Source organism: Convolutriloba macropyga, chromosome 8 (genome assembly GCF_964194025.1).
Source record: "Convolutriloba macropyga chromosome 8, txConMacr16.3, whole genome shotgun sequence".
Classification (NCBI taxonomy): Eukaryota; Metazoa; Xenacoelomorpha; order Acoela; family Convolutidae; genus Convolutriloba; species Convolutriloba macropyga.
Genome location: NC_134475.1, coordinates 31,143,432 through 31,158,588, shown reverse-complemented (window position 1 = coordinate 31,158,588; position 15,157 = coordinate 31,143,432). Strand labels below are relative to the sequence as shown.

The 15,157-nt window shown below is 29.6% G+C and overlaps 1 protein-coding gene across 1 annotated transcript in view; it reads left to right on the top strand.

Moving 5' to 3' along the window:
* LOC142345018 (uncharacterized) overlaps positions 1–15,157 on the top strand; it is a 100,110-nt gene that overhangs the window by 52,044 nt on the left and 32,909 nt on the right. Inside the window, exon 5 of the mRNA XM_075397101.1 lies at positions 1,600–1,696. Within this exon, the coding sequence (XP_075253216.1) occupies positions 1,600–1,696 (97 nt within the window). The remainder of the gene's footprint in view (positions 1–1,599; positions 1,697–15,157) is intronic.

Below are 15,157 nucleotides of genomic sequence, written 5' to 3'. Positions count from 1 at the left end.
TTTGCATTTTTTAATGTGTTGAATTTTTCTGGTACTGGGAGCCCTGTGACCTCCTCCAAAGTTTGATAATAAGCCGCTACGTAGTTTTCCGAGTTATTGGAATGGTGATCAAAACTTTTTCAGATTTAGTTATTTTTTGATTAAATTCAATTTATTTTTCAAATTTGCGGAGAATCTTTAACATGTTCCAATGCAGAGATCCATTTGAGCCATTTAAACTATTTCAGGCTTGAAACAGGGATACTAAATAGTCTCTTGAGACAATGAAATGATTCTTAAGACATTAATATCTTGAATTTTAGCATGATTTTGTTAAAATTTGCGTTCGTTTACAAAATTTTTCAACACTCTTTTGTCTTTTTCTGAGTTTAATGACCATTACTGGCCAACGAAACTTTTAAAGTCTTGGAGATGGGTTACTTGACAAAATTTTCGAGACAAAATGTTTTTGGACATTTTTTACTGCAAAGCTGATTTTTTTTTAATTTTGGCATTTTCAGTTTTTTTTATATGATTTATTTGTGCGTATACGATTAACAGAAACTGCTTTGGAGACCTATACTTATGGTGTGAAGGGCGGTTCGTACAAATTGATCTCACACCCCCCTCCACCCATGGTCCCACATCAGTCCCCCAATCCGCTTTTGCACCCCCGCTGCGGTGCACCCCCGCTGTGGTGCACCCCCGCTGTGGTGCACCCCCGCTGCGCTCACCCTACGCCCCTTCAATTAATCTAAAGCTAGCCTCACTAAACCGTGACTGGCGAGCCAGTCGTTTGAGAGCAATTCGCCCGACGTTAGTTGGTTATGTTCTTAGAATCTGCTAAAAATGTTTTGTTAGTGTGGCTCAGTAAGTGCTGGTTAATGGTGAGGTTGCTAAAACAGGATCAGCAGAGAATTATTGTTTTGGAGTCACATCGTATAGAGAAATTTTCAGCAGAAAATTGTTTGATGGGGGTAAAAAGAGTGTTAGATATTAGTTCCATCTAAGTTAATTAGTTTGGCTACCAGTAGCGCTTCAGGAGTCTTCCGGCTATTTTTTAGTCGATACTCTGAACTTATTTTTCATGTGACCATTTGGTCAGGCTTCAAAAGCTCACGCCAGTAATTTTATTCTGTGACCTATGGCGCTCACCAACTGATACTACATATGTGCTGCCTTTTGCTGCTCAGCAGCGCAAGGTTTTTGTAATTATTTTTCTAGTTGGCTTCTGATGATCATTCAGTGAATTACACCGACAGAAAGTAAAATAATAAGGAAAAGATTTACTTAAAGTTGAAAATGAGGAAAATTAAATAAAGCATAGGCAATACTCTAAGGTTTACCAGGCTCTATTCTTAAGCGGAAATTAGTTTTTGAGCCACGTTAAAATTGATGTCAAAATCATAAGCGTTTTTCAACAGCGTCAGCACGCGTTTTTGTAGCCAAGCAATCTGTCATCTTCCATCGTTCTCTTTTATTTTTTTTCCTTTTCTTTGCTAGTTTCAATCCTAACAAAAGTCAAAGTGGAGTTTAGCAGCTACTCTGATAATCTGTCCGCTATAAATTTGAATTTTGGGATCTATTCTGTCCGAATTTTGATTGAATCATTTATTTCAGGTCAATCTTCATCTTCCTCTTCTTTCCCTACTTCCTGATGCAGATGATTGCTCATGCGGACCAGGGGGCATTAAAGGCACAATCATTCGCACAAAATGTATTCTTAATAAAAAATATATTCTTAAATTACTTGCTTATAACAATTGTTGTTCATTTAAAATAATTTAGTTCCCGCGTAGAGAAAGACCGACAAAAACGATGCAAGAATCGTCGTTTTTGTCGATTTTTGACGGTTTCATCGTTTTGACTTGTAAGAAGTGTTGGTTTTTGACGGTTTTTGTCAGTTTCTGTCGGTTTTGTCGGACTCATCGGAAGCGTTGACTTGTGTTGGTTTTGTCGAAATCGTCGGTATTGCTGTAAGGAGCGTCGGCTTCATCGGAACTGTATAGATAAATGTATATAAAAATGCAATAGTCATCATCTTATCAGCTTTACCGGGTCGAGGTGTCACCGCTAAAACTCGCTAAAAGATGTAAGGTTTGCGGCAAATTTGATTAAAACTTGTAAGATTTGCAGTAAATGCGATGAATGTGGTGAAACAAAATTTTTAAGCCGTAAGAAAAATTTTGAACGCTTATGCGGCGAAAAATAATTTTCAACGCTAAAAATGGCAATTCTTACAAAAATTTACCAATTTATTCACAGTTAACCTTACTAAGTTTCACCATTGGAATAGTTGTATCAAAAATGAAGGAATAGCGATCAACAACCGAAAACCTTGTAATTTTTAAGAAAGTTATAATATATCGAGGATCACCTTATGAATAGATAACCAGCTTATCGATAGAAGATAAGCATATTAACAAAAAATGTTGTATCTTTTTGCCACATCTCAGGATATTAGTTTTTATGATTGATTATTTAAACCGCAAGTAAAATATTTAAAATTTGCTGCAGAAAAAAGGTAGGTTTTTGTCGCTTTTTTCTTTGGAAGAAAGCAAATAATCGAATCAAATTATTTCAAGAAAGTTTAATTTCATTAAGTCAAGGGGTTGTATGAATTGATCAAAATCCATTTTGGGATATCCCTTGTGTATGTGGAGCATAAAGCACTAAGATTTATTGGCCAGGCCTCTCTCAAAAAAGCTAGCTCCCCTGTTGAGAGTTTGGCGTCCACCAATTTCGGGTATAAAAAGACAGTGGTTGACCGATAAGGTGTATGATCACACTCTAGATCGACCTTAGTGGTTATGTTCGATGAATACGGTCCATGAACATGATCAACACAATCGTGTGTTCAATTTGAGCTGAAAAAATCACGCAGATGAGCTGAATCATCTCATAAGAAAGTGCTATAAAAATAGTGAATTGAAAATTGTTTATTTCGGGTTGAATTAGTTTCAATTTGTGTTCAGATAGAGGAGAAAGATTTGCATCATACTACTGTACAAATTGAATTGTTTTTTTTTTCTAAGACTCTATAAAACACGAAAAATGGTATACTTCAGATTTTTTTCAGCTGAATCAAATTTGTTCGTAACTCTGAGTTTCGACTTCTTTCTTTTCGATCAATGAATTCTGATTTGGAAAACAGATTTATGTTTTAGAGCATTTGACATGAACACTATTAGTGGATAAAACGGGGGATCCAGCCACTCAGTGCTAACGCACATTCGTTGTTGATTCCCTCCTTTTTATCCAGTACTAGAGTATTGGATATATACACTACTACATATCCACATTACTCTATTTCCATTCATATATATTAAAAAATCTCCTCCCTTGTCTCAATAAATGCACTCCACTATTTTCAAGATAAACTGGTAATTATCCTTGATCAGAAAAACAGTTTGCGTTCTATCATCACTGACTTCAGTGGAAGTATCCCAGATACTGGTTTACCTAGTGCGAATGTGTAAAAAGCACAGGAAACCAAATGATGAATAAAAAATTGAACAAACAAAATACCAGTTCAGCTTAATTGTTAAATTTTCTTGTAAAGCAAGTTATCTGTTCTTACTAATTTCTTCTTTATTAACTATTATTATACTTGAATACTTGTTCACTGAACTGGTTTCTAGTATGACCAAATCTATATCTAGGGAGATAGATACATAATTTACCTTTTGCCAATCTAAATCTAAATTAAGATATATATCTGGATTATTAGGATGTTTTGAAAAATGTCCAATATAAATTTTTACTTTTACAACGTTCTTAAACATATAACAGGAGTATTCAAATTCTATACAATCATAACAAAAGTTTTGCATGTTTTGAGTTTACAGTTATTACAATTCATTTTAAATTTTAGAAAAATTATTGAAAAAATGCACAATGTCTCATTCATTCAGCAATAATGTCTCAGGTGCCAACACCTGCATTATCTGTAATTTAACTATCGAAACAAGGATCAAACACAATTTAGGTGATGAACGGTTTAAAAGAAAAAAAATGAAAAGGAAGAGAACTTTGATTTCGAGATTGAATCTACGGCTAATAATATTACTAAAGATAAAAAAAAAGATAACGCCAATACTTTTACTAAATTTAATACTAAGGGTGAAACATGGTCAACCACCCATACTACTACCAAAGATAAACCCAGTATTATTGCTAAAACCTTTACCAAAGCTTATACTAATCTACTAACCAAAGCTAACGTGTATACCAAAATTAAATTTGAATGTAAAAAAAATCGAGAATTATCTAGAAAAAAGAAAGCATTAACTACTAAATCATAGAATCATAATAAAAATTATAAAGAGAATACGAATGCTATGGACATCAATTTTTGTTAGAAAATGAGACAATTCTAAACTACTGATAAAAATGCAAATGGATTGATAATATAGATGAGACTGTTAATTGTTCATTAAAAGAAACTTAAAATTCTTATTAGTTTTCTCTTATTAAAAGTCTTAAATAAAAGATCACAGCAGAATTTGAGTACAAGAAAAACCAAAGAAAAAACTTATTCTTTTTTTACTGAAGATTTTATATGTGAAGTCATTTTTGAATATGAGTTTAAATCAAAAATTTGATTACTTTTGAATACTTGAGTTTAATTAATGGCTAAAATGTGAAAAAGAATTCTATGAGTGCTTTGGCCATGACTCCGAGTCTCTTGGTGTGAAAAAAATACCAATTAATTTCGAACAAACTAATCCTTCTTTTGCATTTTGTTGGAAACTACCTCTAGATCTAATGAGCTCTAAATCAAAAATAAATTTAAGTAATGAATATTAAATTCATTTACAACTAGCCTTTACTGCTTGGCTACCTCCAATTAAAAAAAAAACGCAACACGCGCGTCTAAAGACGCATAAAGAATATACAGAGAATTGTGCTCTAATTGAAACAATGGAAGCATCGATATAAAGACCAAATAAGAGTTGGCATAAATATTATTAGTGTAATAGATGTACATATTGGTTTACTTTTTTAGTTAAATACGACAATCAGCTATGTTGGCAAAAAAAAGATTCTTAGATTTTGTGCCTTAAAAAGAAACATATTAGTTGTTCAAATAATCATAAGAGACAAAGAATAAAAAATAAAATAACTGCTGATATAGAAAACTGTTGTTTAAATATCCCAATTTCTACCGATTCTTATGTATCAGATGATACCAACGTTTAATGGGTTTTTTAAAAACTAATTTAATATTGAATGCATGAAGAGATTTGCTAGTGACCTACAAACGATTGAGACCAGTAATAGAATCAAGTATAATGAGCAAATAATAATTACAAAAGAAGACAATCTATATCAAAATGCTATTAACGCTCGTCATTTATGTAATTAACCATGTCTTGATAAAGTAGGAGATCATTAACATGAGACTGGGAAACATAGAGGTCCAGCATGTAAGATATGCAATCTATATTTTGAACCTCAGAATTTCATCCCTGTTATATTTTATAGTGGCCGCAATTATGTTTTCAGTCTATTATACAGCGAAAAATTTAGTAGAGTAATGATAAAGAAATGTAGCAAGTGTAGCAAATGTTAATGAAAATTCTTTGATGTTCTTCTTTGGTTTTCCTAAATTCATAGACATCAATAACATCATAACAAAGCCTTCAGATCAAAAGGCAAATATATATGGATTTAATGCTAAAATAATAAATCCATGTGAATGGTTTGGCTTTGATGGTTACCTCAGCATCGCTACCAACAGCGGCAAAGCCGATTACGGAGTAGCTGTAGGAGATCTGAAAAAAGAAGACGTCAAATCATCTCTCTAAATCGAGTAATTAAATTTAAATAAAATTATATAAGTAGAGTTTACCTACAAAACAAAACTTACAAAAGAGCCACAGCCAAAAACAGAAGCACAAGAGAACACAAGAAAACTGATGAAAGAATGATTTATGGTAGAAATTGCATGAACTTATTACATTTCACTCGAGCTAAATTTTTGCTTGGCGAAGAAACGATAATGAAAAGTGTAAGCGAGCCACTGTTTAAGAATATAAGACAAAATTATTACTATGCCTATCTTGAATACGCAAAGAAAAAAGAAAATATGAATCGCCCATACCTCTAGGTACTACAGTTTTAGAACCAAGTAAGCTTCACATTTATGAACTCTAATTTAATATTCTACAAACATCCTTCAAAGACCTGCTATTGCATTATATGGATACAGACAATTTTTTATTAAGGTTTACTAGTAGTATTACTTCAAATGAACATATGGATAAAGTAATCTTGTTAAACCTATTGAACCTAATAAAAAGTTTCCAGGTAAATTCGAACGTGATTGTGGTAATGGGGTAATAGAAAATTTTATTGCAATAAAATCTAAGACACATAGTTTTGTTACTCAAGAGCAGTGTTCGTTTACTAAGAAGAAAGGAAATCAAAAAGATAAAAAAAAGATACACATGCACAATTTTATAATGCTCTAATGAATAATAAAGAAAGGAGTGTAAATGAGGGTAGAACACAAAAACTAGGAGACAAAATGACTACGTTAAAAACATTGAAGACTGGTTTAAATTTTTTTGATGCTAAGCAATTCTATGTTTATGATATCAAAAGCTATCCCCATGTTAGGAGATTATATTTATTTGGATGACGTTTAAAAAAAGATTAATAAAGCAACTATAGAACAGTTAAGTGATGTAGATCTCCTCTGGTTTATTTTCAATAAAGATATTTCAAATGCTGTAAACCTTCATCTTTCTCCATCTCTTACAAAATCTCCGTTTATTTTTTATTTTATTTTTTATATTATTATTTTATGTATTTTCATGTAAATATAAGAAATGTCATCTTCCTCACTGTCTAAATACATCTCACAATTATCACAATATTTTTATTCTAGGAGATCAAAAAATTCTTTATTTAATTTTTCCCCTAGTTCTTAGAAGTATATCTCCCCTCCTTGCCCCTTAATTGCAAAACGTATCTTAGTATTCTTTCTATCATTAATAGTGTTTACATGTCTCCTATAACTTTTTTTCGCTATAGTACAAATTACACAAATGGTTTTATAAAGAGGTAGTTTTTCAATTTTTATATAGCCACCTCTTATGTCATCACTTTTAGTTATTTTATTTATAAATAAAAACACTCATTTTTGAAACAAGTTCTACGTCTTATAAATTTACATATCGAAATGAAGTGCAGAAACTGTGAACCATGGAGACAATGTTGTGAGAAAATTTCAGATAGTGATTATTTTTGTTGTGGTCGTGAACGAAGCGTAAAAGCTAAAAAAAAACATTGGGCATTTATCAATTCATTATAATGATCCTAATCAAAACCAAACTAGCGCACTGTGTAAAGTAAATAAGCATATTAGTGGTTTTTGATTTAAGAAAGCTATATGTAGATTATTTGTATTTTTACATAGATTTAGATTATCTCATACTATATATCAATTCAAAAAATTTGATGATAGATAAAGCATATCGCTATGAAAATACCATAATAAAAGAGGTTTGAACAAAAGAGTTAATTATTTTTGTATCAATTGTTATAGTTATTGCTTTTAACATATTAATTTTATGATCATTATTTTGATATAAAAGAATTTTAAGGGATACAGAAAGTTTGAAAAATAACCATTTGAACTTGAAAAATGTAACTCATTGTTTTATGGTGTATCTAAAACTGGCAAATCAAACTTTTATAAAAAAAATTATTGCTTTCTATACAAACAAGTTCAAGTCCTGTGTGATAATGATGATGAATGGTAGGGTTAAAATACTTCTAGTACTAAAATTTTTTAGTTATTAGATGATGTGAAAAAATCTGCCAATAGCCTTCTCATTTTTGAGGATGTGGCTGAAGAGATCAGATCAAGCGATATATATATTTTTTACATTTTAAAGGAAGACATTGCAAAATAAATACATTTTGCGCCGGTCGTACAGTAACTGATCTTAGTAGTAAATCGAAAGAAGATACACCAATTGTTTTCTAATATAAAAACATCACAATTGTCATTTGCCAGATTACCAGTTTAATATTGATTCAAATTGATTAAGATTCAAACATTATGATCATGGTATGACAAGGCTTGATACTGTTAAGAATTATTTTTATAGGTTTGGAGAAAAAAAAAATTTTCTGTGATTCAAGAGTGGTTGATATAGACTTTGTAAAAAATACAGATCTTGATAGCTTTGAAAAAAGTGAATATGATATTTCAAGAACTAATCTAACTAAAAGAATTAAATCATCCACACTTATTACACCTAATGAGTTAATGCTTTATGTTATTGAAAATTTAGACTCTAAGAAAATAAGTAAGCAAATAAACTTTTAGAATGATAAAGGGTTTATACGCGTATAAAGATTATCAGAAAAGAAATACATAATGGTATTTTAAGCTCTCGTTGACTTAATGGAAAAAAACTACTTTAATAAATGATTTTTACCTTAATATAAAAATGGGATTTAGATAATAGAAATATAAAAGGTATTAATAAAGCTAAGATTACATTGAATAATTGTAGAAGAGTATCAATGGTTTCTGATCTTGCTATTGTTACAAAAAGCAATTTGATCCAGTAGTTATGATTTTAATAGTGAAGATTTCTATTAGCATTTTTACCCCAACTGCTATTGTTGGATATGACTAGTTGCCTCTTAGAAATGATTGAATGTAGATAGTGTTGTCTTAAAATTTTTAATTGGAAAAATAATGGAGAAGAATTTTGATAAAGTCATTATAAAATTGAACATCCGAAATTAAAAACAATCTCAAATACACAAAGAAGAAAAGAGAATATGAGTCACCCATACCTCTAGGTACTACAGTTTTAGAATTAAGTAAGCTTCATTTTTACGAATTCCAATTTAATGTTCTACAAACATCACTCAAAGACCTGCTATTGCATTATATGGAAACAGGCAGTTTTATGTTAAGGTTTACTAGTAGTAATGTTTCAAATGAACATAAGGATCTAAGTAAATTTGTTAAACCTATTGCAACTAATAAAAAGATTCCAGGTGAATTCGGACATGAATATGGTAATAGGGTAATAGAATATTTTATTGCAATGAAATCTAAGTTACATAGTTTTGTTACTCAAGAGCAGTGTTCGTTTACTAAAGAGAAAGCAATTCAAAAAGATAATAAAGATTCAATTGCAGAATATTATAATGCTCTAATGAATAATAAAGTAAGGATTGTAAATGAAGGTTGAACACAAAAAGTGGGAGATAAAATGATTACGTTACAAACATGGAAGACTGCTTTAAGTTTTTTTGATGCTAAGCAATTCTAGGTTAATAATATCAAAAACTATCCCAATGTTGCGAGCTTATATCTATTTAAATGACTTTTAATAAAAAAAATTAATAAAGCAACGATAGAACAGATAAATAATGTAGACCTCTTCTATTTTGTGTTCACTTAAAGATACTTCAAATGCTGTAATCCTCTATCTTTCTCAATCTCTTACAAAATCTCCATTTATCATTATTTTCTTGATCTTATGTAATTTCACGTAAATGTTCACGAGAAATATTTAGATGGTGAAAATTTTTGTTATGGTTGTGAACAAAATGTAAAAGCAAAATAATATTTTGGGCATTTTTCAATTCATAATAATGATCCTAATCAATATCTAACATGCGCAATGTATAGAATAAATCGGCACTTTAGTGGTTTTAGATTTAAGAAAGCTAAATGTAGATTATTTGTGTCTTTACACAGATTTAAATTATCTCATACTAATTATCAAATCAAAAATATGCTGATAGATAAAACATATCGTTATAAAATTACGATATTAAAAGACGATTTGACAATAGAATTAATATTTTTGTATCAATTGTTATAGTTATTGAATTTAATATATTAATTTTATGATCATTATTTTTATATGGAGAGAAATTTTAAGGGATACAAAAAGTTTGAAAAAGAACCATTTGAACTTAAAAAATATTACTAATTGTTTCATGATGTATCTAATACTGGCAAAACATCATTTATAAAAAAAATTGCTGGCTATAACAACCAGTTCAAGTCTTGTTTGATGATGATGATGAATGGTAGGTTTTGGAATGATAAAGAGATTATACGCGTATAAAAAGTATATGAAAAGAAATACATAATGGTTTTTTTAGCTCTCGTTGGCTTAATGGAAAAAAACTAAATTAATAAATGGTTTTTATCTGAATAAAGAAATGGGATTTAGATAATAAAAATATGAAAGGTTTTAAAAGAGCTAAGATTACATTGAATAATGGTGAAAAAGAGTCAATCGTTTATGATTTTAATATTGTTACAAAAAGCAATTTGATCCAGTAGTTATGATTTTAATAAAGAATATTTTTAATAAGACTTCTACCCCAACTGCTATTGTTGGATATGAGTAGTTACCTGACAGAAATGATTGAATGTAGAGAGTGTGGTCTGAAAATTTTTAATAGGAAAAACAATGGAGAACAATTTTGACAAAATCATTATAAAATTAAACATCCAAAATTAATAACATGATATATGAAATGTTTACAAAAATTTTATTATAATTTTAATTTAAAAGATAAATTTAATCAAGCTGGTACTGATACTATCGAAAATGTACATAGTTATACTGATAATAGAGATCAAGTAAGTGCCTCTTCTAATGATTTGTATAATAATGAAAAAAAACATTAGAGCTTATATAATTTAAATTATGTCTTATGAAAGAATTGAAGTCAGAGGTTATCAAAAGTTTAAAAGCTATTATTTTAAAATAAAGGAACAATTATTGATGAAGTTTTAAAATTTAAGCTATGTAATAAATGTAAGACTACTAATGCTCATTTTTATGAAAATATATTTTTATGCAAGAAACGTAAATATACAGAAATTGGAATATGATCAATATGCAATAAAACAAAAGCTATCCAGAATATCATAAGATAGCAAATATCTTTATATGATTTTGAAAAGAAAAAGTGTGCATGTGTTAATTGTGATTCGTTGTTTACTAGAATTTCTTTAATTAGACATTTGAACAATAGATGTAAAGATAAATCAAACAATGAGAATTCTGATACAATTTAACGGATTTTTATAATAAAGGAGACAGTCTAATAGGACAGTTTTTTCAGATAGTTTCTGCATTGTAAAGGTTTTCAGATATTGTTAGTAATTTTAGGTATTGTAATATTAATTTTAGTGTATTGATAAGAGTTGAATTGGATTTTTGTATTTGATTTAGTATTACTAGAAATGAAAAAAACAATAAAAAGAAATCCATTACTTCTATCAATACACTACAACTCAAACTACAATACCTACAATAATTAATAATATCTTTGATATTTCACCATGCTAAAGCTGTCTGAGTAAACAATCTTAATAAACTATTTTATTGAATTTAAAAATCCATTATAATGTCTCAGAATTCTCATTTAATGATTTATCTTCTCTATTGATTATTTAAAACCAAACTCTCTAGAATCAATTCTTTCTATCTGTTAAATACGTCCTTGAAACAGAGCGGTTGGCGTAAAGCTGTTGCTGAAAATATTCATAAATAAAAACATAAGTACTGAATAAAATTACGTCTTATTATCAAAATTATCACTTTAACCGATTGATTCTCTTTTGCCAATATTCAATGTAATCCTAGCTTTATTAATATCCTTTATATTTTTATTATCTAAAACCTCATTGATTTTGCCATTATGATAGTAGCCATATATTAAAATAACTATTCCCCAGTAAGCCAACAACAGCTAAATTGCCATTAATTATTTCTTTACATATAACCTTTATACTCTTATGTGTTTTATAAATAGTTAATGGTTTACTTAGTTTTTAAAGTTACGTATCCAATAAAATATAACTTGAACTCATCTGGTTTATTTAAAGTGGGTGATTTCATTCTATTAGTTAGATAAGTACTTAAATTAACAAATTCACTATCTTTAAAGCTACTATGTTTTACATACTTTCCAATATGTACGTCAATCAATCTTGAACCGTAGACAAAATATTTATATTTATCTAAAAAAAAATAGTTCTTATTTTTAAAATATTTTATCATACCATACTCATAAATTTAATTTCCTAATAATTTCGAATCTATTTTAAACTTCTCTTGTAATCTGGCAAATGACAATTGCGATGTCTTCATAGTTAAATAACGTTTTGGTCTATTTACTCTTGATTTAAGACTAAGATCAGTTACTGTGCGACCGGCGCTTATTAAATTTATTTTGTGATGTCTCCGTTTAGATTATAATGAATCTATACCAGGTGATTTAATCTCTTTACCCATATTCTCAAATAAGAGAAGGCCATTGGAAAATTTCTTTTTATCATCTAATGGATATAATTTTTCAATACTGTAAGTATTATAACCCCACGATTCATCATCATTTTCACAGAATACATCAATTGTTTTATAGTGTGAACAATAATTTTTCATAAATGATGTTTTGCCAGCATTAGATACACCATATAGAATAAAGTTATGTTTTTCAAATTCAAATGATTCTTTTTCAAGCTTTCTCTATCCCTTAAAGTTTTCGTTATATCACAATGTGGATCACAAAAACAATTTATGCACTTCAGTTAGACATGTATTCTTTTAAGACATAAATTATAGTTAAAAATGAAATTTTGTTTTCAAAAATAAAATGACTGTGTGTGATGCCCTTAGAATTGGCTACATTATTATAGTTATAAATCGTCCTAATAAAGGTAATTGTGTAACTTGTAATATTGCAATAAAAATTAAAAATTATAATAGACTTGCATACTCTGTTAATCATAAAAAGTGTACTAAGATGTTACATAGAAAAATTGGTGTTGCAATTAAGAGGCAAAGAAGGCAGAAACTTACATCTGAGGAACTAGAGTAAGAAATAAGTAAAGAATATAATAGACTAGTAGAATATAAATATTGTGATATTTGTGATACGTATATAAATAGTGATAGAGATTATGATTCACAATTGTACATGAATCTAAATAAGATGAACAAAAGAATACTAAATGTAGATCTTGTAAGAGATGGAGAAAAAAACAGGTGTACAGCATGTAAAATATCCTAAAGTCAGTATACACTAGAGTATCATTTTAAAACAAGGGGACACAAGGGAGATGAAAGTATAGAGGAAAAGTTTATAGAAAGTGAAGAAGAGAAAGCTTGGAAGAAGTTTTTTAGACTGTAAAATTAAAGCCAGAGAAGAGGCTATGGCTTGATAACAATCTATGTAAACTTTTTTAATAAAAAGTTACTTAAACAAACTATAGAGCCCAGTTTTACTATGACAAATCATTATATAGACTATTAGCAGCAGCTGGATAATCTCATTTACTGGATTTTTATCTTCTTTTTATCTAGATCTAAATCTCTTAACTGTTCTCTTGTTAGATTATTAGTCTTATGTTTTTAAATTTTATTTAGATTGATATAAGCTCTCAACATGGGGATAGTTTTTAATATTATCAACATAGAATCGTTTATCATCATAAAAATTCTAACTAGTCTTAAATGCTGTTATTGTAATCATTTCATCTCCTACTTTTTGTATTCTGCATTCATCTACAGTTCTCTCTTTATTTTCCCAGCTACACACAAATACCAGCAACTAGTTTTAAAATCCCAACTAAGATCCCAACTACACACAAAGCACGGACCATTCCACCAGCTACCCCACCCCCACCCAGCACCCACCTACCAACAATAATCAAAAAATTTAAACAAAAAATAAAATACTCCTATTTCTATTACAACAAAAATTATTAGCTTTAGTATCACTTAACTTTGTTGTTTCTATTTTTGTGCTCGCTCTGATTTAAATTAGGTTAACTCTGATTTTTCATTGCACGGCCTATCGAGTTTTTTCCGGTATTCTGCCTGTTGTAGATTTTCGTGGTTGAATCAAGTTTGCTGATGAAATGAGGTTTGATTTGTCTGTTTTCGAACATTGATTTCTGTATTAGATTTTTGACTTCAACAGTAGATTATTGTCAGTATCTGGTACTAAGGAACTGTTGATAATATCTAAAGTTTTATAATCAATTGTTTATTGAGAAGTATTCATCCAATAATTTTCTCTCTCATTACTCAAAATGTAGGCTATCGAACTTTCTCCAAACCAACTTACCCACCACTCCCCCTACCTAACCTTTCCACATTTTACTGTAACTTTGGGATTTCAAAACGAGATAAACAGGTGGACTTTTAGTTTCATTAGAAACGGTTGGTTTATTGCCGTTTCAAGTGATCAGTGTGCTGAAGTTGCTTTGAAAGTTAAATGTAAGATGAAAAGTTTATTTTGTTTGAGCTTTTGAGCTCAAATTGGTGCACTGTTTTATGTTTTTTGTCATTTTTGATGTTTTGTAGGTGGGTCGCCTAAATTTACGTTGATAGTAATTAAGATAAAGGTTCAGCTTCTTATTATGTTTATATAATTTTATGTCTGCTTTATGGTATTTGCTCTGATCAAACCGATGGTTACATTAGCAGTTCTTTCTTGGTACTCGAAACTTTTGGTCTTTTTTGAGTTTGGTGCGTTTTCGTTGAAGTTGACGTTATGTGTGGGTCTATGAGTATATTTAACAGCCATAAAATTTGCTTTGGGAACATTAGCTTTAAAAATTTTAGCATTTTAAGTTAAATTAATATTGAACCTGACTATTGTTGTTCATGATTTTGTCTGTCTATATGTAACACCAGGACTGTGGTTGCCTAAAAACTAGCTTTGCAGCAGATTTAGTCGAAAACGAGTTTGTTTGAAATTTCTATGGGTTTTGGGCTTCCTTTAAGTATCAATGTTATCAATGCATTTCTCGTTTTGAAGATATTAACACCAAGAAACTCGATCGAATCTTCAGTTTTTTCCATTTTCCCGTTTTGTAACTCCTTTTTGTTTCATGGCTCTCATTGCCTCTTACACATCGCGCCATTTAGTTTTGTAGGCCGCCTTTTTTGTTCTTCCTTCCAAAGAAGTTTTCACTTTATTTGAAATTTTCAATTTGTTTGAAATATTTGTTATATCAAATATTATAAATTTTCTGTGTCTTTTTTTTCGCGCTCAGTTCGCCAATTTTTTGGAACTGCAAGTAGCAATGATGCATGAACACCTGTTTGTGCTAGCCTCAAATATTTTTAGCACAAATTTATTGGAGTTCTTTTTTATATAT